The sequence below is a fragment of the Drosophila guanche genome, unplaced genomic scaffold, assembly GCF_900245975.1.
Source record: "Drosophila guanche unplaced genomic scaffold, DGUA_6, whole genome shotgun sequence".
NCBI classification, from domain to species: domain Eukaryota; kingdom Metazoa; phylum Arthropoda; class Insecta; order Diptera; family Drosophilidae; genus Drosophila; species Drosophila guanche.
In genome coordinates, this window is record NW_022995743.1 from 9,402,158 (window position 1) to 9,427,261 (window position 25,104).

At 48.0% G+C, this 25,104-nt stretch overlaps 11 protein-coding genes across 16 annotated transcripts in view; 7 read left to right on the forward strand and 4 right to left on the reverse strand.

The window, feature by feature from the left end:
• LOC117578612 (peptidoglycan-recognition protein SC1a) overlaps positions 1-638 on the forward strand; it is a 1,313-nt gene extending 675 nt beyond the window's left edge. The window contains exon 2 of one of the 3 annotated variants that reach the window (XM_034264210.1): positions 237-638. In XM_034264210.1, the coding sequence (XP_034120101.1) occupies positions 237-599 (363 nt within the window). In that variant the 3' untranslated portion in view covers positions 600-638. Of the gene's footprint in view, positions 1-9 lie in introns of those variants that run through there. The other 2 variants (XM_034264209.1, XM_034264208.1) reach the window with 2 other exon arrangements.
• Positions 639-651: 13 nt separating this feature from the next.
• Positions 652-3,085, reverse strand: LOC117578608 (mitochondrial sodium/calcium exchanger protein-like). The gene is made up of 8 exons (XM_034264202.1): positions 2,918-3,085; positions 2,627-2,847; positions 2,240-2,565; positions 2,096-2,170; positions 1,524-2,042; positions 1,322-1,461; positions 1,027-1,261; positions 652-966 (listed from the first exon to the last, which is right to left on the reverse strand). The coding sequence occupies exons 1-8, from the start codon at positions 2,981-2,983 to the stop codon at positions 683-685; spliced, it is 1,866 nt and encodes a 621-aa protein (XP_034120093.1). The 5' UTR covers positions 2,984-3,085; the 3' UTR covers positions 652-682.
• A 137-nt stretch (positions 3,086-3,222) lies between these two features.
• LOC117592510 (mitochondrial sodium/calcium exchanger protein-like) lies at positions 3,223-5,616 on the forward strand. Its single transcript, XM_034286354.1, has 7 exons — positions 3,223-3,665; positions 3,729-4,054; positions 4,113-4,187; positions 4,249-4,779; positions 4,840-4,979; positions 5,044-5,278; positions 5,336-5,616. The coding sequence occupies exons 1-7, from the start codon at positions 3,445-3,447 to the stop codon at positions 5,614-5,616; spliced, it is 1,809 nt and encodes a 602-aa protein (XP_034142245.1). The 5' UTR covers positions 3,223-3,444.
• Positions 5,617-5,839: 223 nt separating this feature from the next.
• LOC117578614 (peptidoglycan-recognition protein SC1a) lies at positions 5,840-6,476 on the forward strand. Its single transcript, XM_034264213.1, has one exon. The coding sequence runs from the start codon at positions 5,880-5,882 to the stop codon at positions 6,435-6,437; it is 558 nt and encodes a 185-aa protein (XP_034120104.1). The 5' UTR covers positions 5,840-5,879; the 3' UTR covers positions 6,438-6,476.
• Positions 6,477-6,592: 116 nt separating this feature from the next.
• Positions 6,593-7,227, forward strand: LOC117578613 (peptidoglycan-recognition protein SC1a). The gene has a single exon (XM_034264212.1). The coding sequence runs from the start codon at positions 6,633-6,635 to the stop codon at positions 7,188-7,190; it is 558 nt and encodes a 185-aa protein (XP_034120103.1). The 5' UTR covers positions 6,593-6,632; the 3' UTR covers positions 7,191-7,227.
• A 2,070-nt stretch (positions 7,228-9,297) lies between these two features.
• LOC117578615 (peptidoglycan-recognition protein SC2) lies at positions 9,298-9,898 on the forward strand. The gene has a single exon (XM_034264214.1). It carries the CDS (start codon positions 9,323-9,325, stop codon positions 9,875-9,877), a length of 555 nt encoding a protein of 184 aa, XP_034120105.1. The 5' UTR covers positions 9,298-9,322; the 3' UTR covers positions 9,878-9,898.
• Positions 9,899-10,579: 681 nt separating this feature from the next.
• Positions 10,580-15,845, reverse strand: LOC117578610 (lysosomal-associated transmembrane protein 4A). Of its 4 annotated transcripts, none has more exons than XM_034264207.1 (5): positions 15,736-15,845; positions 15,278-15,488; positions 12,181-12,358; positions 11,954-12,092; positions 10,580-11,878 (listed from the first exon to the last, which is right to left on the reverse strand). In XM_034264207.1, exons 2-5 carry the CDS (start codon positions 15,452-15,454, stop codon positions 11,104-11,106), a joined length of 1,269 nt encoding a protein of 422 aa, XP_034120098.1. In that variant the 5' UTR covers positions 15,455-15,488; positions 15,736-15,845; the 3' UTR covers positions 10,580-11,103. The 4 variants fall into 4 exon arrangements, with proteins under 4 accessions (XP_034120098.1, XP_034120097.1, XP_034120095.1 ...); XM_034264206.1 differs by having other exon boundaries at positions 12,175-12,358; XM_034264204.1 differs by having other exon boundaries at positions 12,169-12,358.
• On the reverse strand, positions 12,385-15,257 carry LOC117578609. Its single transcript, XM_034264203.1, has one exon. The coding sequence runs from the start codon at positions 13,814-13,816 to the stop codon at positions 12,461-12,463; it is 1,356 nt and encodes a 451-aa protein (XP_034120094.1). The 5' UTR covers positions 13,817-15,257; the 3' UTR covers positions 12,385-12,460.
• Positions 15,846-17,230: 1,385 nt separating the features above from the next.
• On the forward strand, positions 17,231-19,085 carry LOC117578616 (40S ribosomal protein S16). The gene is made up of 5 exons (XM_034264215.1): positions 17,231-17,342; positions 17,420-17,461; positions 17,675-17,806; positions 17,983-18,097; positions 18,848-19,085. The coding sequence occupies exons 1-5, from the start codon at positions 17,331-17,333 to the stop codon at positions 18,991-18,993; spliced, it is 447 nt and encodes a 148-aa protein (XP_034120106.1). The 5' UTR covers positions 17,231-17,330; the 3' UTR covers positions 18,994-19,085.
• A 729-nt stretch (positions 19,086-19,814) lies between these two features.
• Positions 19,815-20,752, forward strand: LOC117586848 (charged multivesicular body protein 6-A). Its single transcript, XM_034277146.1, has 3 exons — positions 19,815-19,945; positions 20,013-20,122; positions 20,183-20,752. The coding sequence occupies exons 1-3, from the start codon at positions 19,871-19,873 to the stop codon at positions 20,637-20,639; spliced, it is 642 nt and encodes a 213-aa protein (XP_034133037.1). The 5' UTR covers positions 19,815-19,870; the 3' UTR covers positions 20,640-20,752.
• On the reverse strand, positions 20,667-24,576 carry LOC117586839 (cilia- and flagella-associated protein 57). Its single transcript, XM_034277134.1, has 5 exons — positions 24,343-24,576; positions 24,199-24,282; positions 23,203-24,131; positions 22,980-23,149; positions 20,667-22,923 (listed from the first exon to the last, which is right to left on the reverse strand). The coding sequence occupies exons 1-5, from the start codon at positions 24,525-24,527 to the stop codon at positions 20,779-20,781; spliced, it is 3,513 nt and encodes a 1,170-aa protein (XP_034133025.1). The 5' UTR covers positions 24,528-24,576; the 3' UTR covers positions 20,667-20,778.
• Between the last annotated feature and the right edge of the window lie 528 nt (positions 24,577-25,104).

Genomic DNA, 25,104 nt, shown 5'->3' on the forward strand with positions numbered 1-25,104 from the left:
GCAAAGGGATTCTCCGTCAGAAACCATAACCGTCCACAGTCATGGTGTCCAAAGTTGCTCTTCTTCTCGCCGTGCTGGTGTGCAGCCAGTACATGGCCCAAGGCGTCTATGTCATCTCCAAGGGAGAGTGGGGCGGCCGTGCTCCCAGCTGGACCGTAGCCCTGGGCAACTACCTCGGCTACGCCATCATCCATCACACCGCCGGCTCCTACTGCGAGACCCGGTCCGCCTGCGAGGCTGTCCTGCGCAGCGTCCAGAACTACCACATGGACTCCCTGGGCTGGCCCGATATCGGCTACAACTTCCTCATTGGAGGTGACGGCAATGTGTACGAGGGTCGTGGCTGGAACCGCATGGGTGCCCATGCCGCCGAGTGGAATCCCTACAGCATTGGCATCAGCTACCTGGGCAACTTCAACTGGGACACCCTGGAGCCGAACATGATCGCCGCTGCCAAGAACCTGCTCAACGACGCCGTCAACCGTGGCCAGCTCAGCTCTGGATACATCCTCTACGGACATCGCCAGGTCAGCGCCACCGAGTGCCCCGGCACCCACATCTGGAACGAGATCCGCGGCTGGTCCCACTGGTCCGGCTAGAGGCTTACGATTACATAAATAAACCAATCCGAGCACAAACAATGGCCTCCATTTTTATTAGGGATAAATTGAGGATTAGAGAACTACTGGGGATCCCTTTGCAAGTCATCATTGAAGCCATGCACGAAGCCCCACTCCATGCCAGCGGTGTAGACGAAGAAGAGTAGAAATAGGACCCACAGGAATATGCCAGCTGAGCGACGGATGAAGAAGTTGAAGGTGAAGCAACAGCACAATGTGCCGACAATGGTGATCATAATGAATATGTAGCAGTTCTCTCCGTGGTAGCCATACAGCGGGGACGCCTTTCCCTCTTGTCTCACACTCTCATTATACCACAGGGACATGCCGATGCTCATGATGTTGTCTGCAAACAAAGGTCAGAAGTCGAATGTCACAGGAGTTAAGGCCAAGATCGCCAACTTACTGAGTAGTGGTCCACCGATTATGGCCGCAAAGACCATCTTCTCGTAGCCCTGGAGGGCGAGGGTGGCGTTTGTTATTAAATCCGCGGCCGAAATCGTCAACGAGCCAATGGTGATGGCCATAAAGTTTGCGGATATGTGAAAGACATTGGCCACCACAGAAGTCAGCACCTCGATTTCGCAGGTGCACACCCAGATGTTCACAATCGATGTTGTAAAGCTCAAGCCGACAAAGATCTAGGGGCGGTAGGATAGGGTATTTGAGGTTTCATTGAGTTTCTTAGTGATAGTTCTTACGATATGATAGAAGGGCGGCACATCGGTGCGACTGTGAGCAAAGACGGCTATGGCCAGCGGCACTGTCAGCAGGAAGGACCACTTTGCGTAGGAAAATTGGAGGATGAGATACCAGTTGTCGTATTCGTCAACAATCAGTGCTGGAATAAGAGCATCATAAGGCATCATCTCAAGCAATCTCCCGCTCACCATCAATGCCTACAGTGCACAAGGACCATGTAGAAGAACGGCGCCAAAACGATCTGCATGCAGTTGAGCAACTTGCTCCAGCCGTGCTTCTCCTTCTCATAGTCCACATAGGGAATGAGCAGCAGCAGCAGGAATACCAGTGGAGACCCAATGATCAGATAGGAGCGCCAGCACCAGCCGGCCAGCTGCCATTCCTCCATATCGATGGGATTCAGGGAGCCGAGGAAGTCGCTGAATAGATACAAGTTCTTCGGATTTCGTTCGTTATGTAGCATTTTTCCAGTGGCCGTAAAGTCAACACGTTCGTGATGATCCACCGACTTGGATGTGGTAAAGAAACTGACATTGACCCCGTTACCCCTTATAAAGCGACGTCTTTCCGCGAGATTGCGGCGGAAGTTCGAAGTGTCCGTGATTATCATTTCGTCGTGAACTTTGAGTAAGTATATCAAATGTCGTTTTTCTGCTATCTCTTGGTCCCGCTCTGCGCTAGGTGGCCTAGACAGCAGTTCGTGGAGTTCCCTACGAAGTTCTTGAGGATGCAAATTGTAATTCATTTTGTGGTCTAACAATCCTCTCACTTACTTTTAATGCCGTGGCGCAGAATCAAGAGATCGATTACATTGATGGACACATAGATAATGTAAATGGAAATCATCACTGGAACGAAGAGGGTTCGAAGAATTGAGTGCAGTGCGAATGTGGGACAGGGAAACTGAGGAAACCCACCAGCACTCTTGGCAATAGTCACCTTTCCGCCGAATAAAATGATGTATCGGGCCAGCTCCACAGAAAGCAGCAGAAACAGCAGGTCTCTGGTGGTGCTGGGACCGCTCAACTTGAATGGCTTCAGGAAGCAGATCATGCCGCCGCTTAGGAGTATGATGACCAGTGCATTGCCAACGACTATTGAGAATATCGCTGCATTGGCCCTGATGGGCGCCAGGTTGCCGATAATGTCGGGTATTGCATTGCCGAAGGACAGGAGGGTCACGCCCGTCAGATACTCATTCATGTGCAGCCAAACCGAGACGATTTTCAAGGCAGGAGTAAAGCTATGAAATGTGGAATAGCAGCATGGGAAATCAATGGCAAATCTCAGCGTCAGCGACTTACAACAATCGAATGCTCGATGACATCAGCTCCAGAAATGCGAGGCATATCAGAATGAAGACAAGCACCATGCATATCTCGGTGAGTGTATCGTGAATGTTGAACGAGCAGTACATCATGCGAAAGTAGTTGAATATATTCATGATTTGTTCGCAGTGCTTCACTTCGATGGCCATCTTGCAACGCTTGCCATAAGGGAGTCGCATCATCGTCATGCAGCTCATCTGCAACAACAGGAGTTGAGTTTTGTGTAGGTTTTGTGGATTGGTGGTTGCAGTGGGAATAAGTACTTACATCCGAGAGATAGTTACTGAATTCATAGGCAACGGTTAAGCCACTTTTGTTTAAATTCTCAGACATTGTGCAGATACTTTTCCCTTTCTCTGAATACTGCCTGAATTACAATTGAGTTTCGATTTAGTTCACAGACAGAAACTGTACGGCCAACTTGGTGTACTGAAAACTCGCAACTTTGTTCCGCAGAAAGAGCCATAATGTGGCTGATGTTCAGGATTCTACCAATGGATAACTCTCTTCCTCTGGAGTTGCCACAGATCGTAGTTATCGTGGAATGCATGACAGGAAATGCACTAAGGGAGTCAATCGATTGTTTGAGTACACTGAGTAAATCAGCCTTTTGTGTTTCAATCACTTTAAACCTTAAACTTCAATCCAATAATCTAATCTAACTCGTAATATACTCGCCTGGCCATGCATACTGAAAATGATGATAATAAGACCTTCTATGCCATGAACTATCATGAGGTAAGTAATCTCCCACAATTGGAGCTCGCAGCTTAACAGACCAAGTGACGCCGCAGATGAGTTGCTTTGGCATAATGGACGTCGACTATGAGGATCGATGCATGTTGGCCGACAAGTTGGCCGAGTGTGACGTTCTCTCGACCATGGTCCATTATTTTACTCTTCTATATTGTGACCTGAACATACGGAGCAAGTTGACCGAGCTGTGCGCGCTGTTCATTATGCTCCTGGTGATATTTGCTCTGATGGTCACCATTAGCATTATCGTCGAGAGTCAGTGAGTGATGGTGATCCGATGTCTGATGTTGATCTGCTCATGCCCAGTTGTATTTCCTCTCAGTTTCAGTCCCATGCTGAAGATTATTTCGATGAAGATGGGCCTGAGTGAGTATGTGGCCGGCTCGATGCTGCTCGCCATTGGAAATTCCATGCCGGACGCACTGGCAAACATGTTGCCAGTGAGATCCGAGGCACCCATGTACTCCATTTCCATCAGCAATTCATTGGCCATCGTTCTGGTTGCCGGCGGAATGGTCTGTTACCTCAAACCCTTCAAGATGAACCCTCACAACACCCTGCGGGATCTCCTCATTCTGATGCTGGCGTGTGAGACCCTGACTTTTGTATTGCTCAGGCACGAGCGCCTCTACGCCAGAGATGGTATCTGTAAGCGGTTCCAAGATCTCCCCTGAATTATCTCCCTAAGCGCAACCCGTTTCAATAGATCTGATCTGTGGCTACTGCGTTTATGTGCTGGTAAACATTTCCGATCTCATCGTGGTGCGCAAGACCATCAAATGTGAGTATTAACATTACGATTGAGTCTTTGGATTGTGTTTCTTGAGTCTGATTGCTTTCAGCGCTGCGTGCACAGATTTCGGAAGCAATTCTCAGTCCAGAGTCTGAGGAACGCAATGCCCAGATAGGCCGGATGCGGTACACACTTAACGAATTGGAGAAGGATCATCAGCTAAGTATTCACCGACACAGGGGCAGACGGCGAAGCTCCTCCTGGAGATTTCACAGCGATAGCGAAATTCCGCACTCTGCCAGGAGGTTTTCCTATGGATTCACCACACCCAGGCCAAAGCCAACAACTCCCGAAGTGGATTTTGAGGCAACACGCACGATACTGCATTCGAATCAGAATTCGCGGAACCTTTTTCTGTTCGCAGATTTCTGGGAGACCGTACTCCCCCTCGATCTGGAGAAATGGGCTTTTTCCGGTTGCTGTACGCGCTTTCTGATGATATTGAAAGCACCTTTGGAGTTCTTCTGTACGATATTTCTGCCCATGGTGGACTACGAGAAGGATAAGCACGGCTGGAGCAAGTTGCTCAACTGCATTCAGATAGTCACCTGCCCCGTGTTTATGATCATGCTTTTGGAGTGTAAGTGCCAGTAATCCAATACCAGTTTTCCATTTGACCTTAGCCTGACCTTCACCGTAGCTATTATTGTGAACAAGTTCACTGGCTGGTTCATTGAAATGCAATTCACGTATGCCACGTGGAGTCTGTGCATCACAGTTCCCTTAGCTGTCTTTACATTTATAAATTCCCGAACCGATTTACCGCCCCCGTACCATTTGGTGAGGCATTGAGCTATCCGTTGCCATTGAGCCGCCCATTAATCACTCTAATCGTACTCCAAAGCTATTTCTTGGTCTGAATGCCGCCGGTTCGCTGCTAATAATGGCAATCTTTGCTGCCGAGCTCGAGTTCCTGTGCTGCATTGGGGGACTGATCCTGTACCTGTCCGAGCCCTTCGTGGCCGTCACCTTTCGATCGCTGGCCGGTTCTATCTCGGACATGATTGTGGCCGTATCCCTGGCCATGGAGGGCTACGAACAGATGGCCTTGGGCGCCATCTTAGGTGCTCCCATCTTCAGTAAGTCACGATAAAGTCACGTGTCCACTGGCCTAATTTTCGCATCACAAAATCCAGATATAATGAGTGGCATGGGCCTGGCAATCTTGTTCCAGAAAACTGTCCGCCATGGCCCCACATTTTTTCTGTTTGGAAAGCTTGGCGAGAACTGTTACATCTTCTTCTATCTGGCCATCCTATCCACGTTGTGGTGGACCTTGACATTCAACTTCTTCGCTCGCCGCTCCGCAGGAGTATTCTCGTTTATTTTATATGCAGTTTTCATCATGTATTCCGCCCTCGTTGAGTGGCACGTCGTCCATGAGTTCAGCAAAGATAGTTACATTGCTCCGAAATAAAATATATTTATGCCAGTCAATGTGTCGCCCCATGTTCTTTGATAAACCCCATTGGAGTGGCCGTTCTTGCAAATCAGAGGACTGTGACGAGGCTTGTTCCGAAAGGTTCTTCCCCCAACACGAATTAATGATTAGTGGCATTGTAAATCAGTTTTATATAGTACCTCGATAAGATCCCATTCAAGTTTTAGTGGATCGATTCGGTATAAAAGCAGCTCATCGGCAAAGGGATTCTCCGTCAGAAACCATAACCGTCCACAGTCATGGTGTCCAAAGTTGCTCTTCTTCTCGCCGTGCTGGTGTGCAGCCAGTACATGGCCCAAGGCGTCTATGTCATCTCCAAGGGAGAGTGGGGCGGCCGTGCTCCCAGCTGGACCGTAGCCCTGGGCAACTACCTCGGCTACGCCATCATCCATCACACCGCCGGCTCCTACTGCGAGACCCGGTCCGCCTGCGAGGCTGTCCTGCGCAGCGTCCAGAACTACCACATGGACTCCCTGGGCTGGCCCGATATCGGCTACAACTTCCTCATTGGAGGTGACGGCAATGTGTACGAGGGTCGTGGCTGGAACCGCATGGGTGCCCATGCCGCCGAGTGGAATCCCTACAGCATTGGCATCAGCTACCTGGGCAACTTCAACTGGGACACCCTGGAGCCGAACATGATCGCCGCTGCCAAGAACCTGCTCAACGACGCCGTCAACCGTGGCCAGCTCAGCTCTGGATACATCCTCTACGGACATCGCCAGGTCAGCGCCACCGAGTGCCCCGGCACCCACATCTGGAACGAGATCCGCGGCTGGTCCCACTGGTCCGGCTAGAGGCTTACGATTACATAAATAAACCAATCCGAGCACAAACAATGGCCTCCANCGAATTAATGATTAGTGGCATTGTAAATCAGTTTTATATAGTACCTCGATAAGATCCCATTCAAGTTTTAGTGGATCGATTCGGTATAAAAGCAGCTCATCGGCAAAGGGATTCTCCGTCAGAAACCATAACCGTCCACAGTCATGGTGTCCAAAGTTGCTCTTCTTCTCGCCGTGCTGGTGTGCAGCCAGTACATGGCCCAAGGCGTCTATGTCATCTCCAAGGGAGAGTGGGGCGGCCGTGCTCCCAGCTGGACCGTAGCCCTGGGCAACTACCTCGGCTACGCCATCATCCATCACACCGCCGGCTCCTACTGCGAGACCCGGTCCGCCTGCGAGGCTGTCCTGCGCAGCGTCCAGAACTACCACATGGACTCCCTGGGCTGGCCCGATATCGGCTACAACTTCCTCATTGGAGGTGACGGCAATGTGTACGAGGGTCGTGGCTGGAACCGCATGGGTGCCCATGCCGCCGAGTGGAATCCCTACAGCATTGGCATCAGCTACCTGGGCAACTTCAACTGGGACACCCTGGAGCCGAACATGATCGCCGCTGCCAAGAACCTGCTCAACGACGCCGTCAACCGTGGCCAGCTCAGCTCTGGATACATCCTCTACGGACATCGCCAGGTCAGCGCCACCGAGTGCCCCGGCACCCACATCTGGAACGAGATCCGCGGCTGGTCCCACTGGTCCGGCTAGACTTTGTCATGGAAATACAAATACTACAAAAATGAAATCTTAATTCTTGGATTGATCTGGGGCAGTGGACAACGAGTGTATGCATGGGAGGCAGATTCGTTTAAGGATCGCTGCCATGTAAATGTTTAATGTACTGGACAAAAGAAAAGTCAATTTCCAAAAGGGTGGGCTGGGTGACCGGAGGGCCGCTCTCCATCTTCGTTGGGCACCCAAACACTCACGTTCGAGCTGTCAAAGTATTGCATTCGTTCAAATTGACCGAAAAGTTTTCTAATTTCCAGCAACGAAGCAACGAATTTTCCACTGATGCGGGGCCACATCGGAGCGGAGGCGAGACGAGACGCGAGGATGTGTGGAAGGATGGAAGGAAGCCGTTGAACAGCCCCATTCAAGCATGAGAAACTTGTGGAATATCATTAAGTCGTCGTCGCACATCTCACGCTCAAATTGTTGAGCTAAACTTTGACACAAACTTGACGGCTTCGTTTTAACAATGGCAGAGGACGCAGTCGTGGCCCAGTCGGACAAGGGACAATGAGAAATTCGTGCTAAAAATAAGGAATGGAGCTCGGTAACTTTTTGATTTAAGACGTGCAATGTAGCTACAAATTTTAATGCACTGCTCCACCCAAAACTCGGACAAGAGCTTCTCAATTGGTAGCATTAACCACAGCGTAGTTAACAAAGTAATTCTGAATAGTTTGAAGCTTTTTTGTATGCTTAAGCTTTTAGTTTGAAGATGAATTTCGGTTCCCTTTTGCCCCGTGCTTCGTTGACCAACAATGAAACCGCAAAGCGCATTTGGGGGGAGGGTTAAGTAGGGGACTTGCTTCAATTGCTCCCCCTCCCGGTAGGAGTTCAGTCTTGCGCCAAAAAGATCCAGCTGTGGGTTGGACCGTTCCCCGCCTTGAACTCAAAAATAATCTGGATCTACGGGACCATCATTTAGAGTTATTGAAGCTAAATCAATGTAAATATTTTAAATTGAATTTATCTGAAATTGCATTAAGGAAACTTGATTAATCCGTAACCACGATCAGAGATTATTTGAGATTGTCAGAATGTAACGGTGAATAATCGTATGCATACTATTGTCATCACTCTCACTCTTCCTTGTGGCTGTTGTTTCATTACGGCATAAGCTGATTAGAGATGAGAAGTTCGGTTCTCGCGGAACCAGTGACTCGCTTGCTCCAGCCGAAACTGGCTCACGTCCAAACAGTTCTGTGGTACGCGTATCTGTATCTGCGAATACGCGAATGAAATAAGTCAGTTATCTTGACATTGTGTCCATTGTCCATTAGAAGCGTGTGCAGAAGAATGAACAGAGTCTGACCCCTACTAGCCATGGTGAAAATTAATGATGCTTGAGGACAGTAATCTAATCGAAATTCCTCTCTCATACGCCCCCTATCTGGTGTAAGAATTTGATTTAAATCATATCAGCCACTTCATCTTTTTCAAGACGCTCGTAAATTAGTAGAAAACCCATTGATAACAAAATAAACAAAATAAATAAACACAATTTATGGCAGAGTTATATTGGAAAATCGTATGACTTCAATGAATTCTACACTCTGTACTTTACTTTGTACTGCAATGTACTTTATCTGTGCAGAAAATTTACACGTCAATAACAAGAAGTCGCTGCCATGGCGCCAGGCACTGCGACTGCGTCATCTTTTACAGCAAGCTTTACAGCTCGAAAGGGTGATTATGGATGTCTGGAGACTTCCAATTCGAATATCAACAGTTTTATCCGGCTAACATTATGGCATCCTTCGAAGTCCTTTCACCATAAAAGATAATTGCATGGCAATCTATAAATATTTCCCATAACTAAAGTAGCTTTTGTATTGGAGGTCGTCGAAAGTGGGCAAATTATGGGTCTGCAGGGAAACTTTAGACAAATTAATTAGTGACACTCGTGCTGATTAGAAGTCCGATTGGGTCGTCATCACAGCCATATCAGGATGTGCTCCAGATAGCCGCCATATCAGATGTAGGCTCGCGCGAACGCGACTGACTCGCGCGACAGTTCATCGCTGCAGGCGATAAGCCTGCTCGGGTTCGGTGGGGGTATATAAGGAGCAATTGAGTGGCACAACGCACAATCCAATCAATCTTCAACCATGGCAAACAAAGCTCTCGTCCTTCTGGCTGTGTTCCTCTTCGCCCAGGCCGCTCTGGGTGTGAACATCATCAGCAAGTCGCAGTGGGGAGGCCGCGCGGCAAAGAGCAAGACCACCCTGGGCTCGTACCTGAGCTACGCTGTGATCCACCACACAGCCGGCAACTACTGCACCACCCAGTCCGCTTGCCAAACTCAGCTGAAGAACATCCAGAACTACCACATGGACTCCCTCGGCTGGGCTGACATCGGCTACAACTTCCTGATCGGCGGTGATGGCAACGTATACGAGGGTCGCGGCTGGAACGCGGTGGGTGCTCATGCCACCAACTGGAACTCCAAGTCCATTGGCATCTCCTTCCTGGGTAACTACAACAGCGACAAGATCACCTCCGCCCAGATTACCGCCGCCAAGGGTCTCCTCGCCGACGCCGTCTCTCGCGGACAGATCGTATCCGGATACACTCTGTATGGCCACCGTCAGGTCAGCGCCACCGAGTGCCCCGGCACCAACATCTGGAACGAGATCCGCACCTGGTCCAACTGGAAGGCTTAAGCGATCTTAGCTCGATGCATATAAAAAAAACAAAAAAAAAAACTGAATGGCAATTAAAATCTTTAAAATACAGTACACACGCTTAAAACATAAAAAAACCACTTTTGGTACTTTTTTCTGCGGGACTTTCCTCGAATTCAACGCTTGACTTGGTGCGATGATCAGAATCATCGTTATCAAGTCTCATGGAAAGCTTGATTAACACATCATAGAACTCGCTTACAAGCCCGACCCCAAAGGAGCAACCACAAGAGTGACTCATTTAATCATATATGTAGAAACGACGGTACACTACAGATTCGCCAGAAGTCACATGTCTTCAAAAGAAAATTCAGGGAATTACATTTTGAATTAAATACAAACTAATATTTATTCGAATATCTTTGCATATTTAGTATACAGTATACATAGAGATATCGTACACATATAAACGATTCGTTTGCTGTTAATTTGATACATAATAGTAAAATCTGGGTGATAATATGTATAGCTTCGTGGCTGTTGGGGTATGTACGCCATGTGTTCCGTATCAAGTATCGAGTATATATGTAGAATATGCATAGAGTCTTACGAGATAGCTTAACACATAGAACATCCATATCCATATCCATAGACAGAGCTTTCGGGCTGAGGGCTGCGGGTGCCAATCGAATTAATCTGGTAACGACCTACTTGGGCTTAATCTAATTGAAGTTCTCATAATTAACCAAATGAAAACGTTTATAACAGGTTCTTGTTGTTGTGGTTGCATCTAATTTCGAATATGGGATGTGGCCGAAAAGGAATTGAAGCTTTTCGGGGCCACCCCGAAATTGTGGTTTTGGTTTTTTTGGAAATCTGAGTAGAAGCAGTCATATAAATATGTATGTTTAGAGCATATAAAAGACAATCTGCTTGCGTTTTCATTTTTTACCTTAAACAACAATATAATGAGCGACGGCTATAAATGGAGGTTACTTCAAAAACACTTTTCAACACATTTATGCATAAATATATATACATATACGTATATATCCGTATATATATCTGTATAGGTAGAGGTATATAATGCATTAATGTATAGGGTTGTACCAGATTGATGGAGAAAACGGAATGAGCCAAGTAATGAAAACCGAAAAAAATTGTGCGGCTGGGCAAGACGAGGATGTGGATGGTAGTAATGCGAGCATGTGCACATGTCCACATCACGATTACATAGTGAGAAACAAACTTAAAGAAATCACAACTTAGGCCTGGCTCTCGTCGCGGCCAGGTGTTGTGTGACGATCCACCGGGTGGGGAGATGGCACCTGCACTTCGGCATCGGCCACATCGTTGTAGGGCGGCGGTGGCGGAATGCCCTCCATCACCTCCAAGCCTGCGTCGATCACCTCCAGATCATCATCATCATCTGAAATGGGACCAAGGGCGGCCTCGCTGCGTCGCATTGGAGGCGTGTTGGCATTCACGTGCATCGTGTTGTTGTTGTTCGGCATTTCGTTGTTGTTGTCCATGTTTTCATCCACATTAGAGGCGGCATTTGCAGTGGCCGCTGCATTCAGAGCCACGAACAGGGGGGCCACACCAGGATTTGCCTCAGCACCGCGAGCTTCTCCGGCCTGATCCTCTTGGTAGTTGGACATGGCCACCTGATAGGATGGAGGCGGTGCCTGCTTCAAGTACTGGGCAATGGCCTCATCATAGTTGGGCAACAGAGTGGAGTAGGCCCTCTCCTCAGCCCCAAAGGTACCGCCCACACCATGGACACCGGAACCAGTCTCGAGGAATGGGAACAAGGTACGGATATGTTGCTGACGCAGAGTCAAGTACTTGTAGCAGCGCCAGACGATACCAATGCAGTAGGCCTTCAGGAATACGATGCACACGAAAACGACGAGAACAACCACGACGAGCTCCTCGGGCGGCAGCTCCAGCAGCTTCTCGCGCCAGGGCAAGCGGTGAGACTCGGCAATGATGCGATGTATGGCCTGCAGGTAGCACAGATAGCCAGCGGCGGTGAGGCTTAGCAATGGGATAGGAAAGAAAGTGATGCTGGTGAGGTGGTTCACAAGAAAAGAGTTAAAATATTCAGCTTACGTGGTTATGGCAAAGTCAAACAGCTGCAGACAGAAGAAGGGCAACAGATGCGACGGTTTCCCCTTGATGGTTCCATAGATCATCATTAGCGTGATGGCTATCATGCAGGTGCACACCAGTCCGCCCATGTCAAAGTTCTCTGCAAGCATTTCAATACAATAAAAGAAATGCAAATTAATAATCCATCCACGCATCCACTCTGTGTCACTGCTTACGCTCACGCTTACGATAGTTGAGGGAATGGTCGCGGTAGGCGTAGGGCGGGTCCACTTTGCTCAGGGGCGTCGGCAGGGCAGGTGCATTGAGATCCACGGTATAGTCGTGGCTGCCACTTTCTAGCTCGTCCATCATCTCGGGATTGCGCCAAATGACCGCCAGAACGCTCAGGGCCAAAATGTTAAGGAACTGCAAATGGGAAGGAGACGAAGACATAAATAATCGACTGACAATCACTGTCAAGAAATATATTAAACATTCTTCAAACAAATGAATACAACTTAAAAGAGTTTAGCACTGATTGGTTGGCTCTAAGGAGTCCAAACTTTGGATTAAGTGATGCCTGTTGAGGCACTCGACGCCGTTCGGGGCCATTGCAGACTCCAGCGATTGCCAGTAATGCGTGGGCTGGGCCTGCAGGTGGTTGAGATATTCAATGAACGCTTGGTATGAAAAGTCCAGTGCCACCTTGCAGTTAATGCGATGGTGGTGTCCGCACGCGGGGTCGAAGATCCAAGTCCTTTGCTCAGGTGTGCTCATAGCCGTTTTGAGGAGGTGACGCTTGAAGCCCTCTTGATCGACGCCATAGTAAATTCGCGTGGTGGTGTAGGCAATGCCATTGTGGATCTGCTGGCGCACATCCGAAACAGAGGAAACCCTCAACACTTCCAAGGCAGAAAACTCAGAATTCTGTAGTCGTACCAGATGCCAGGGCGCGATCAAAGGAAAACGCACACAAGACGTGACTTCTGTTACTTTGTCCTGCCGCTGTGGCCAATGAAAATTCAACCAACGCACTGCAGACATGAACACCTCCAGCTCGGAGTTGACGCCCAGCATAGAGGAATTAAGCAGAAGAAGTAGCGCCTTCAGCGGTAGATCGAGGAACTCCTCGGAGGCCACAAGTGTCAGAAAGAACTTGGAAATTCGCTGAAGGAAACGCCGCTGAGATCGCTCCATGTCAAGGCGTCTCGCCTCTACGTACAACAATGCGGCAGCGTCCTCTCTGCAACCGTCCAGCAGGCAATTCTCACACTGGCGCTCCAGCTGGGTCATCTTCAAGAACTTTGCCGCTCGCAGGACCTCCAGCAGGCCCAGGCGGGGCAGGAGCGGCTTGTCGGTGAGCATCCAATCGTAGATAAGACTGAAACACCTTGGGGTCACCTGATTCTCCGGCAGCTCCAATTGCAATTCGTAGCCGGCATCACGAAATGACTGTGAGTAGCTCCGCAGAACCATGAAATGCACAGGGAATTGACAGTCGCCGATTTTAATAACCGTATCGGTCCTCAAACGATCTTTGGCCATCTTCACCAGTAGCTCATACAGATTGGGCTTGTTCTTCATTTGGCAAGGGGTTTTCTCCAGTGTCGGCCACTTATCGGGCGCGATATAGCCCAAGGAGAAGAGTGAGCGCTCTTTATAGGCGGCAGCTTTGCTGGGGAGGGGCGCAACATGGCTCAAAGCTGTGTTATTGTACAGCAAGACAGAGCCATTCGCCTCGCTCTCAACGCTATCCCCAGAGCAGTTACTCCCTTCCGTCTGCTCCTGCTCCCCTTCCTCCAGGCTCTCCTCTTGATAGTAGCTCGGGAAGGCGCTGTCCGAATATGAGTCTTCAGTGTCTCCTTGATCTTGAAGCGATCTCATTGGAAATGAGCAATTATTGCAATTTCTGTGTGTCAAAATGTATAGTCAAGTGCTAGTTTTGATATTTTTAAATGACAGGAGAGGCAAATACGTGTCATCTGTATAAATACAGATTAATTATTCTTTCATCTAAGCACAAACTTTGGAATACCTTGAGGGGTGTTTGGGTATTCTACGGCTTATCATGACGATGAGCTGGCAGGCAAAAAAAACCACAACAGATAAGGAAGTTTCAGCAGAGATTTGATTTGCGATTTATGTGCTGTGCTGGTAAGTGACATTTGAATTAACAATTCTCAAATTTATGGCTGTTGAAGCTGTTGACCGAACAAAAAGATATTGTACATATGTGCATATCAGAGCGGAGAGCAAATGTTTGCATATCATCTGGCGAGTACGTGGAGTTTATAAAAATAAATGAAACAACTCATGGATTCGGGTATCTGCTGGTGCTGGTGCTGGTGCTTGTGCTGTTTGCACATATGGCCCGTGCTTAAACATCTCAGGTTCAAGGCTCTGTTTTCACTGCAAATTGACCTTTAATGCGACACTGCTTATTGTGGAAGAGCATTGTTTGTTTTTAGTAGTTCGAAGAAGCGGTAAACCCCATCAGAGATCGGATCGTTATATCATTAAATCCAATCGGAAAATGCATTGTGCACCGTTGCGCTATATAAATAAATACGATTGTTTGAACAGCCGACACTCGACCATTGAAGGGGCAAACAAAGAAAAGGGGAAACTCGCCGTCGAAGTGGTATTGAATTGCACTTGAAGCTGATAAGTGAAACGGAAAACCATCGAAAAGGTTTGAGAGCTTTGGTTGCTGATTCTGCTGCTGCTCAAACTGTAATCAATTTTGCGACGCGTGACAAGTTGGTTGCTGCAAAACGAGAGGGCGGCAAGGCGGCTGGCTATGAAAGCGTGTCGCAGGGGACCCCAATCATAAGAGGCGGAACGAGCACTGAAATACATGAATAATGCCAATTGCTGATGCCAAGTCATGTGCAGGCAACGCCTCCCCACAATGGGCTGGAGTAGGGGCTTTTTTCAGCTGCGAGCTGGACCAATTGGCACTTCTTTAGGCTTGTGTAACCGCACGGATTCGGACCGACACTTCCGTATTAGCAAAAGTAATGCAATGGGGATCAGATGACGCACGGCTTCCGTTGGTACTCCGATTGACGTCACAGGGGGAGGAAAACCTAAGCGGTGAAAGCCGGACGAACGTGTGCAGTGCTTAAGTTTTAGAGTTGCTGGATGCGTGCAGTTTGTGAGGAACTGCGCAGGCATGGTCAATTGATTTTTCCCCTCCTTGACACTGAACAGGGTCAAATATGAAGGAAGCGGCAGCAACTTGCATGCGTGGGAATGCAGGTGTGTATACACAATTCGAGACGCCTGCTGCAGCTGTGTGTGTGGGTGGGGTAAAGGTCAGAGGGTGGTAAGTGAGTTTCTTACCAAATGCCACAATCCAATCATCAGGGTGGCCGTATGGACATGCAGACCAAAACAGCACGTAAACTCCTTGTGCTGCCGATTGGCGCTGCTGCTGGTGGCGGTGCCATTGCTGTTGTTGTTGTTATTGCTTGGATGATGACTACGTTGCGGACCCATTTTGACGTGAATCCTTAACATTGCACGCCCCCGCAGACAAGAGGGGTGCCACAAGCTGCAACGAAAGCAAAACACCAGCCATTAATTATATTTATTATCATTTACTCGCGTAAATGTATACATAAGTACACATACACATCTGCGGTTACATTCAATGTCAATGTGTGTGTGTCTACGTGTGTGTGTATATTGTTGTGTGCCACTTTTTCTGATGACTACTTAGAAATTTTCACAATTGTTTTTCTTATGGGTTTAGTTCCGCAGTGTATGTTAATTTTCGTATAACCACTCATTAGATGTACCTTTTGGGGTGTTAATTAGCTGCAACTAGCACTGAATACGAACTAAAAACTCTATTTTTATGGACTTTTAATGAACTGCGCAACTAGAAAAGTGTGACCGCGGAATTATCGATAAAATATACCGACAGACCCTCGTAAATATACCAAAATATACCCTTTAATTTTCAAAATATACTGTAAATATACCGTAAATCTTAAATAATTTTTCTCGACTTTGATCTTCTGTTTAATTTTACCAGCTAGTTAGGAATCTTAGAATTAAAATTGTAATTTTACTTGAATTATCATTTAGTTCTCCACAAGATAGGAGGGTTTTCATGACCTATCTTTATTGAACTGATTCCAAAATATGGTTAACACTAAAAAGGTAAACAAAAAACAAAAGTTACGTGGGCGGGAATAAAATGTTACTTCATTTGACAATTTGTTGCTGGCCAACCGATGGAATAGTGTATGGGCACTTGAATATTGAAATTCCATTTTACCAGCTGCTTTTAAGTGAAAGTATATTAAATGTATATTTTGTAACCGTAAATGTCTATGTCGGTATATTTTTGAGGGCCATGCAGTATTTTTAATCGATAAGTCGGCAGTCACACTCCTCCCGCGGAAAACAACAAACCACCCATTGCATCCCACTGTACTCGTGGTGCATTGCTCTCTAATTTATACGTATTAGTTTGGTTTTTGTCGAATCCATGAATGCATGTATCATATTCATTCATCTTTAACGCTACCTTGATAAAACTCCAATGGTAAAAGAGGAGTTTGAATTCGAAAGCCGCAAGAGAAACCAACACGTCAATTGATTAAGGCCAGAAACTTTTAACGAGGCCAGAATTCATCGCTCTTTTTGCCGATGAGCAGACGGTAGATACGGGAGAATCCGATTATGACTTGAGCGTACATTTGGAGAAATGGGAAATTTGTGTGAAAGAGTCAGCAACGTATAAACTGTTCAAGGTACATTTGACCACAATCTCGTCCTGTTGTGGAGCTTTCCCTAGATGAAGGCTTTATAAAAAACCCCACCCTTTTCACCTGGTTGAGCAATTTAAACTCTAGCGGGACTCAACTATTAAACCAAAAATACCCCACAAATATGCGGAAATATAATAAATACGTTCACATTTTTTAAATGTACAGAAGATGTAGACCGCATCCTACAGCCCAGTACTCAGACACGCAAAATATTTTTGCGACAGAAATATCCATATTTGTATTTCGCGCTGTGCCCAGCCAGTATGACCAAAGTAGACCAAAAGCCATTCTCTTTGGGTTTTGTTTTGTTTGCACAATAAAACCCGTTGAGAATTCCAATTTTGTATGAACTCCGGAGTAGAATGTTATTGCAGAGTGGATATGGAGCTAAGCCAAATATATCTTTCGCCACTAATCATACAGTATAAAGTACAGGTAGGTTAGTGCTTTCGCTTAGCGATGGAAGAATTTAATCGGCAAGTTTTGTGGTACATTTTCTGATAATCTCAGTTGTTTTGGTATTTTTGGCAGTGACAGCTTAGTATTTGCCGAAATCTGGGCACACCAACTGTCAACCCGACTTCCGCTCTTTTCTACCCAACTCGCGGAACAAAATGCAGCAAAAGGTATTTGTGCTTGTGAAAAAACGCCGAATTGTATGTGAGATATCGACTGAAATAATGCAAATGTTCTTGTTTTGCAGCGCAGAGAACCCGTGCAGGCAGTTCAAGTCTTCGGACGCAAGGTGTGTGTGCTATAAAGCATTCAAATCAAACGAAATTTTCGCACGTGTCGCACACAGATAGCGCGTCAATCCCCAGTCGACGCGCTCTGCCCGCCCGACCGACCGCCGCTTCGGTGCTGAGGTTATGTTTGGGTGTGCGATGATTTTGATTTGGTGTGAAGCTGATCCATTGCTTGCCATTGTAAATGGGTATTAATGATTCGATTTTTGCAGAAAACCGCCACCGCTGTGGCCTACTGCAAGCGTGGCAGTGGTCTCCTGAAGGTGAACGGACGCCCTCTGGAGCAGATTGAACCCAAGGTTCTGCAGTACAAATTGCAGGAGCCTCTCTTGTTGCTCGGCAAGGTATATACTCCATCCTCGTCTATGGTTGTTGCTTTGGACATTAAATGATGAAAACAATTATCCCGAACTTGAAGCCCAATGAGAATACAATATTTTCTGACCAACGAGCATCATTCGGAAGTGTTTTTGACCCCTTTAAGGCATCCATTGATATATTTTTTTCTCTCGACTTGCAGGAGAAATTCGCCGGTGTGGACATTCGTGTGCGCGTCAACGGTGGTGGTCATGTCGCCCAGATCTATGCCATCCGTCAAGCTATTTCCAAGGCCCTAGTTGCCTTCTACCAGAAGTGTAAGTACTTTTCGATAAACCCAACAAATAGTGGGTGGCCTTAATAGGTTTTTGTCTGAGAGAACACACACTCTTTGGCAAATGATTCAATAAGGGCCAGACTGACATCCATTATGATACGCATATACCAACCAAGCTGGCATTATGCGATATGCAGATTGGGTGATGCATCAAAAACATATGATATTAAGGCACCTTCTACCAGATTTTTGTTGGAAGTAACTGCAATTTCCAGCGAAAGACTTGAGCAAGGGAGAGCAACTGCATGTCGCAATCAAAGAGAGCAATCGGCAGATTTGACCAATGCTATTTGGGGCTTCATCGACACCAAAAGCTGAGAATCCTGTAAACCTAACAGATTTGTCCTTAAAAGTTTTTGTTTTAGAGAATTTAAACTCTTTTGCAAATGATTCAATAAGGGCTAGAACGAACCACATTATGAGCATATACCAACCAAGCTGGCATTATTTTTAATATGCAGATTGGGTGATGCATCAGAAACATTTGACATTCAGGAAATCCTGTTGAACCCCTTCTACCAGATTTTTGTTGGAAGTTACTGCCATTTCCAGTGAAAGACTTGAGCAAGGGAGAACAAGTGCATGTCGCAATCAAGGAGAGCACTGGCCAGATCTGACCATTGCTACTTGAGGCTTCATCGACACTGGATGCCATTTCGAGCAGTAAATGGTTGGAGAGCTGTCAGTGATATAGATTATTAATTTTCAAATTTCTTCTCTTCCATTGTAGATGTCGATGAGGCCTCAAAGAAGGAGATCAAAGACATTCTGGTGCAATACGACAGAACCCTGCTGGTCGGCGATCCACGCCGTTGCGAGCCCAAGAAGTTCGGTGGTCCAGGAGCCCGTGCTCGTTACCAGAAGTCGTACCGTTAAATTCTTCTGTCTGCTTTTCAATTTGGATTAGAGATATTTTTTACAATTTGAAAATGGTTTGCGCGAAAGTGTGAATAAAACGGAATAATTAATGGATCCAATCATTGATATTATTTGTTGAGTGGAATATGATAACGTCGTTAGTGGTGCTGTTTTCCAAAATGCAGCTGATTTAAGGACAGAACCAGCATATATGCATTTATATCGGGACGTGGTTTTAATAGCTGGTCTCTCTGCCTTAACTTGATGTGTTTAATGTTAGCTACACGTCAAGTGTAGTAGATTAGCATCATGGGTGGGGTAAAACGATACACAAAGCTGAACTTTAATAGCAACTAAAGAACTAGGGTATAGAGACGTCCATACTGCCGGTTGACAACAACAAGTATTAAAATAAAGAACGGTTTTGTGCTCTCTTACGACTTATGCTTTTATTTCGATAAAATCCTAAATAGGAAAATGCTCAAAATGAGCAAATCGTTTCGAAAAGTGATTTATCAATCCAATAAAATAACATGTTTGGTGCTAAGGTTTTTAGCTGGCTATTAATATTAAATCGAATGTCAATATCGAGGAATATGATTTCTCATCAACAAAGAAGAACTTTAACCCATTGACGAATAGGGGGTTTTGAATATACCAACGAAAATTATGAAACTAAGAATTTTAGCACAGTTCAGGTGTTAGAAGTAATTTTTTTTTAATAGAGAGAAAGAATTGATTAACAAGAAGAATTACAAACAATATTATTTCAAGCGGCTTGGCTTAACTTTTCCACTTGTTTAAAAAGAGGGCGCCATGTGGGTTAGTGTCAGTAAATATGTTGGTACATTTCAGACACTCGGTCACACTGATTCTCCCTAAAGGTTAGTTAGTCATGGGAGCTTTGTTTGGGAAAAATAGCAAAAAGACGGCCCCCAGTCGGATAACCGACCACGATAAGGCTGTCCTGGTAAGTAGCCATGTCTCCAAATACTCATAGTGCCTGTGCTAACCGTCTCCACTCTTGTAATGCCCAGCAACTGAAGCAACAGCGAGACCGTCTCAAACAGTACCAGAAACGAATTGAACTGCAGCTGGAAAATGATAGGCTCCTCGCCAAGAAGTGCCTGCAGCAGGGCCGGAAAGAGTAAGGCTTACATAATGACAAAGGGATAGTAATCTAGAGTTAATTTTTGTATTCTTCCAGCCGCGCCAAGCTGCTGCTGCGCAAGAAGAAGTACCAGGAAAGTCTGCTGACGAACGCGGACAAGCAGCTGGATAATCTGGAGAAACTGGCTGCCGACCTGGAGTTCGCCCAGGTGGAGATGAAGGTGCTGGATGGCTTGAAGCAGGGCAATGCAGCGTTGAAGAAGGTGCACGAAATGCTGGACATAAACGAAGTGGAGAGGATCATGGACGAGACAAGAGAAGGCATCGAGAAGCAGCAGGAGATTGACGCTATTCTGACGGACGTACTGACGCCGCAAGACGAAGAGGACGTCTTGGCCGAATTGGATGCCCTCGAGGCCGAAGAAGATCGAGTCCAATTGCCGGAGGTGCCCACCGAGGTGCTGCCACCAGTAGATGATGAGGCGGCGGCAGAGGAGAAAGCAGAGACCAAAGCGATTAGCAGCAAGACGAAGAAGGTCCTGGTGGAGGCCTAGATACAATTTAAATCGAAACCAATGCCATTTTGTATGTACGTATGTATGTTTGTATAGCCAGCAACTAAATATCTCTATAAGTCCAATGTGAAATACAATATTTTTCTAGAATCGAAAATGCACAGCAACCGCACATCATTCAGTCCAAGCGCATTGAAACGGACTTCTTTGACCTGCGTATGTCCTCCCTGACGCGTGTGCGTAGACTGTTGTTGGTCTCCCGCAGCTTCTCAATCTCCTCGACGAGCACAATGTTCTCCTTGAACAGTTTGTCGTATTTCTTTTGCACCGACTTGTCCTCGGCCACCGTCTTGTAGCGCGCCAAAACGTTTTCGATCTGCTTGCGCTGTCGCATGAACTCATCCCGCACCTCGGCCTCCAGGCTGACAAAGCGCTTCAGCTCGTCGTCGCTGGCATGCTTCTGGAACAGCTCCTTGACGGCCTTCTTGAGGCCCTCGGCCGAATTAATCTCACCGGCCACATAGTAAATGTCCGAGCAAACAGCATTCAGGCACTCGCGCGACGCCTTGGCCCGATGCCGCTCCGTCTGGAGCTCCGCCACGTTGCTGAGGTACTTGTCGCGCATCTCCTTCAACTGCAGCTCCAGCTGGACGTTGTTCTGGTTGAGACCCTCCAGTTCGCTCTCCATTTCTAGGATGTGCTTGCGCTTGTCGTTGATCTGGAACTCGCGCGGCTCGATTTGAGCCTTCAGCTCGGCTATCTTGTGGCCCAGCACCTGCTTGTACTTGTCCAGCTCCTGGTTCTTGTGCAGCAGATCCTGGATGCGCTTCTCCTTGCCGTTGATGGCATAGTCCCGATCGGCGATGTCCTTCTGCAGATCCTCGATGTTGTTTATCTGCTTCTGGATGCAGCGCTGCGACTTGTAGTGTTCCTCCTTGAGGGTCTCCACCTCCTCCAGCAGATTGTCGATCTCCTTGCTCTGCGCCTCGAACTTCTTCTGCAGCACACCCGCCTTGCCGCGCCACATCTGCGTCTCGTTCCGCTCGGTGGTCAACTTGTTCTCGTACTCGGTCTGTGTGGCCACCATGTTGCGGTCGTTCTCCATCTCCACCTCGTGGCAGTACTCGATGAATTCGGCCTTCTTGTCCTGCATCTCCTTCATCAGATCCCGGATGAGGCCCTTGCGCTCGTTCAGCTGCTGCTTGTAATTGTTCTCCAGGGCTTCCACCGTATCCTGCAGCGTGCCCGTGGAGTTCTTCAGCTTGTCCTCGTAGCTCTCGCGCAGCTCCAGCATATTCTCGCGCAAATTGGTGAATTTCTGGTACTCGATGAGCATGCGCTCCGAGTACTGGTTGGCCAGGGTGTCCAGCTGGACGCGGTGTTCCTCCTTGATGGAGTTGATCTGGTAGGTGATGTGGTTCATCTCCTCCGTGTGCCTCGCCTCGATCTCGTTGTTCAGCTCCTTGAGCTCCTCCAGCGCCGAGCAGTAGCTGCGGTGCACCTCCTGCAGCTGCTGGCCGTCGAAAATCTCGTTCTGGCTGAGCTGATACTGGAACTCCTCGGCCTGCTGCTTGAGACGCAGCTCCAGGTTGGCTATCTGCTCGATCTTGTCGTTCAGCTGACTGCGCGGTATCAACACCTCCTGGCTCTTCATCAGGTCGTGGTCTATGGCCAGCACCTTGCCGTCTATGTTCTCCATGGACCAGATGGCCAGCGTGCCCTGCTTGGAAATGGCCAGCAGCAGGGTGCCGTCGTAGGAGAACCTCAGCTTGTTGACCGGCCCATCGAAGAACCGGAAGTTGGTGAAGGTGCCGCCGCCCGCATCCAAGAAGGGCAGCTGCATGTTGAACAGATTACCCTCGTGATCGGCGACGAACATGATCATGTCGGAGCGGGCCAGACAAAGGTCCGACACGGAGCCCTTGTTCCTCGATGGAATCGTGATCTCCCGCACTAACTCCGAGTTCTGGAACTCTCGGATGGTGCCAAAGTTTGTGCCCGCGTAGATGGTCAGCGGATCGTGGAAGCTGCACGACACCGTCACGTACTCGGTGCCCTTCTGCACGATCTCCTGCAGCCGCGAGCCCGTCTCCAGGTCCCACTGGTAAATGGCACCCTCCGCTCCGCCCGAGATGAGGTACTTGTCCGTCCGTGTCCAGGCCACGGACAGCACGGTGCCGTTGTGTCCCTTCAGATTGATCAGCACCTCCAGATTGTACACGGAAGTGATGGCTATATTGTTGTCATAGGCGGCGGCCATCAAGTGGCCCAGATTGGAGTATCGAACATCGTTGCAATGCGGGAAATTGTACGTTTTCACAATCTGCAGTGGGACAGAGTTTGTGGATTGGAATCATGGCTAAGCAGCGGACAACTCACATTGAGATCATCCATGAAGATCTGGGTGATGCGCAGCTGATCCGAGAAGCCAATGGCTGCAATCAGACCCGTGGAATTGAGCTCCACAATGTTGACATCCACCTGAAACTTGCGCACCAGCTCCACCTTGGCCGTCTCGTAGTTCCAGATGCGTATGGTCTGATCCCTTGCTGAGGAATATAATAAGAAGCGAGGATGCTAGTGCTGTGCAGATGCTACTCACAGGCTGTCATGACAATGGGTTTCCAGGCGCACACGGACATGGCGATGACCTCTCCCGTGTGGATGAGCACGCCGAGCGGCTCGAACTTCAGCTGTTTGGTCTTGAGCGTCTCCGGAACGATAAGAATGCCCACATAGATCTGGTCATGGGAGGTGGTGACGATGACTGTCTCCTGCTTGTGATCGATGGCAAGATTTGTGATCTGATACATGGGCTCCGCATAGAGAGTGGTGGGAACGGTGAGGATGGTCTTCCGCTCAAACTTGAACTTGGAGACGCGTTCAAACACGAATGCCCGGTTGAACAGGATGTACGCGAATCCCTTAGCGAAGGCCGTCATGCAGAGTACCCGCTGGTCGTGGAGGACAACTGCCTGGGTGGGCAGCTGGAAGCGTTGATCCTGCGCATCTCGATCTCGATCGAATATCTCCTGGTCCACCATGAGATCCACGGTCTCCGCCTCGCTGGCCTTCTGCGCCAGCTTCTGCTCGCCGTTCTCAACGAGAATCAGCTGGTCGTTGGCCGTGCCCACCATCAGCAGGTCCAGTGACAGAAAGGCCATCGAGGTGACCCTGTAGGTCACCTTCAGGTTGTTGCTGATGGTGAATCCCCTCTCCGACTTGCTCATCAGCAGCAGGGTCCGGTCTCCGCCCACTGCCAGGAAGCTGCAATCTGAGGGATTGCCAGCTATGCACTCGGCTCCGCTGTGCGAGCCCAGGACTGTGGCCCGTCCCTCGATCACGGTGCTTGTCTTGTCCAGCACCAGCATGATCAAGTGCTCCTCCGGCGGCCGGGTCAGTAAGGTCACTGCTCGGGAGTCATAGGTAAAGGTCATCTGCTTGATATTCGCATTGCGATAATTGCCGGGCAGCTCCAGGTGACGGCGCTTCTTCAGGGTGGACAGCTCGTAGATGGAAATGAAGCGGCCACTGCAGATGAAGAGGCGGAAAGAAATCCCTTTAGGGGTAAGAATAGTCTTGGGGGATTTGCTCTTACTTCTTTACATGACGCTCCAGAACGGCCAGCAGTTTGCGATGCGAACTCATGGCGATTATCTCGGGTCGTGTGTCCTCGGGGAATCTGCAAGAGTATTCGAATTATTAGTCCGACAGGACTGGACCACCCCGTAGTCCAGCTCACCTGAGGAATCTCTGCTTGTTCTGGACATAATCGTGGAATGCCAGAACCCCCTCCACCGGATAGATGACCTCCTTGCTCAGGTTGAAGTGGATGTTGCCAATCACATCCGATCGGAGGCCATAGATGAGGCGAGGCCGGATGACCACCGAATTGCTGCTAATCGAGCCTGCCCTCTGTTCGTCCATTCTGTGTGATTTCTATATAAAATAAATGTATATTAAGTGTGTGGTAAGTAATGGATTTTCACTGGAATTCGAATAGAATTTCTCTTTTTTCTGCTGACGGGCGAAACTAAATTGGGAACTGGAATTCGATCAAACAATGTGGGAAATTGTTACGGGACGCCGCCTGACAGTAAATTCCATGGCATCCGGGCGAGCACCTAACAACAAGTGTGCGGGGGTGTGTGGGTTAAGGGGGGTTCGCTAACAATTACCTCAAAATGAAAGCTCTAGTTTCCAGCCTATCCCATTGTAATCCAAAAGTGAGCCAAAGCACCATGAATAAGTAATTAAATGCGCTAAGTATGCTTTTCATTTCGGAGGCGTTGCTAGTGGCCTCAGGCTGAAGTCTGTAGTCCTAAGTCCAATGCCAGAGGCAGCCGCACTTAAGTTCAGAGTTGACATTAAGCGTTTGCCAAAAACAACAATGAAATTTCCGCTGGAAATTGCCGCCCTGTTGGTTGCCATTTCCTGGCCAGCGTCGCACTTGAACCATCGTAATGCGCTTTCAGCCCAATGTGGGTCCGTCTGTCAGTCATCC

What these genes read in the sequence shown, in the direction of transcription:
- LOC117578608 (XM_034264202.1), bottom strand. Translation starts at nt 2,983, where the DNA reads ATGTCTGAGAATTTAAACAAAAGTGGCTTAACCGTTGCCTATGAATTC. An exon ending in CTACATGGTCCTTGTGCACT is followed by an intron (nt 1,462 to 1,523) that starts GTAGGCATTGAT and finishes CTCTTATTCCAG; the next exon opens with CACTGATTGTTGACGAATAC. An exon ending in AATCGGTGGACCACTACTCA is followed by an intron (nt 967 to 1,026) that starts GTAAGTTGGCGA and finishes CTTTGTTTGCAG; the next exon opens with ACAACATCATGAGCATCGGC.
- LOC117592510 (XM_034286354.1), top strand. Translation starts at nt 3,445, where the DNA reads ATGAGTTGCTTTGGCATAATGGACGTCGACTATGAGGATCGATGCATG. An exon ending in AGCATTATCGTCGAGAGTCA is followed by an intron (nt 3,666 to 3,728) that starts GTGAGTGATGGT and finishes ATTTCCTCTCAG; the next exon opens with TTTCAGTCCCATGCTGAAGA. An exon ending in TATGATCATGCTTTTGGAGT is followed by an intron (nt 4,780 to 4,839) that starts GTAAGTGCCAGT and finishes CCTTCACCGTAG; the next exon opens with CTATTATTGTGAACAAGTTC.
- LOC117578614 (XM_034264213.1), top strand. Translation starts at nt 5,880, where the DNA reads ATGGTGTCCAAAGTTGCTCTTCTTCTCGCCGTGCTGGTGTGCAGCCAG.
- LOC117578613 (XM_034264212.1), top strand. Translation starts at nt 6,633, where the DNA reads ATGGTGTCCAAAGTTGCTCTTCTTCTCGCCGTGCTGGTGTGCAGCCAG.
- LOC117578615 (XM_034264214.1), top strand. Translation starts at nt 9,323, where the DNA reads ATGGCAAACAAAGCTCTCGTCCTTCTGGCTGTGTTCCTCTTCGCCCAG.
- LOC117578609 (XM_034264203.1), bottom strand. Translation starts at nt 13,816, where the DNA reads ATGAGATCGCTTCAAGATCAAGGAGACACTGAAGACTCATATTCGGAC.
- LOC117578610 (XM_034264204.1), bottom strand. Translation starts at nt 15,454, where the DNA reads ATGTTAAGGATTCACGTCAAAATGGGTCCGCAACGTAGTCATCATCCA. An exon ending in TGATTGGATTGTGGCATTTG is followed by an intron (nt 12,359 to 15,277) that starts GTAAGAAACTCA and finishes TCCCATTTGCAG; the next exon opens with TTCCTTAACATTTTGGCCCT. An exon ending in CAACTATCGTAAGCGTGAGC is followed by an intron (nt 12,093 to 12,168) that starts GTAAGCAGTGAC and finishes AAATGCTTGCAG; the next exon opens with AGAACTTTGACATGGGCGGA.
- LOC117578616 (XM_034264215.1), top strand. An exon ending in CTCTCTTGTTGCTCGGCAAG is followed by an intron (nt 17,807 to 17,982) that starts GTATATACTCCA and finishes CTCGACTTGCAG; the next exon opens with GAGAAATTCGCCGGTGTGGA. An exon ending in AGTTGCCTTCTACCAGAAGT is followed by an intron (nt 18,098 to 18,847) that starts GTAAGTACTTTT and finishes CTTCCATTGTAG; the next exon opens with ATGTCGATGAGGCCTCAAAG.
- LOC117586848 (XM_034277146.1), top strand. Translation starts at nt 19,871, where the DNA reads ATGGGAGCTTTGTTTGGGAAAAATAGCAAAAAGACGGCCCCCAGTCGG. An exon ending in ACCACGATAAGGCTGTCCTG is followed by an intron (nt 19,946 to 20,012) that starts GTAAGTAGCCAT and finishes TGTAATGCCCAG; the next exon opens with CAACTGAAGCAACAGCGAGA. An exon ending in CTGCAGCAGGGCCGGAAAGA is followed by an intron (nt 20,123 to 20,182) that starts GTAAGGCTTACA and finishes GTATTCTTCCAG; the next exon opens with CCGCGCCAAGCTGCTGCTGC.
- LOC117586839 (XM_034277134.1), bottom strand. Translation starts at nt 24,527, where the DNA reads ATGGACGAACAGAGGGCAGGCTCGATTAGCAGCAATTCGGTGGTCATC. An exon ending in CTGGAGCGTCATGTAAAGAA is followed by an intron (nt 24,132 to 24,198) that starts GTAAGAGCAAAT and finishes CTTCATCTGCAG; the next exon opens with TGGCCGCTTCATTTCCATCT. An exon ending in ACCCATTGTCATGACAGCCT is followed by an intron (nt 23,150 to 23,202) that starts GTGAGTAGCATC and finishes TATATTCCTCAG; the next exon opens with CAAGGGATCAGACCATACGC.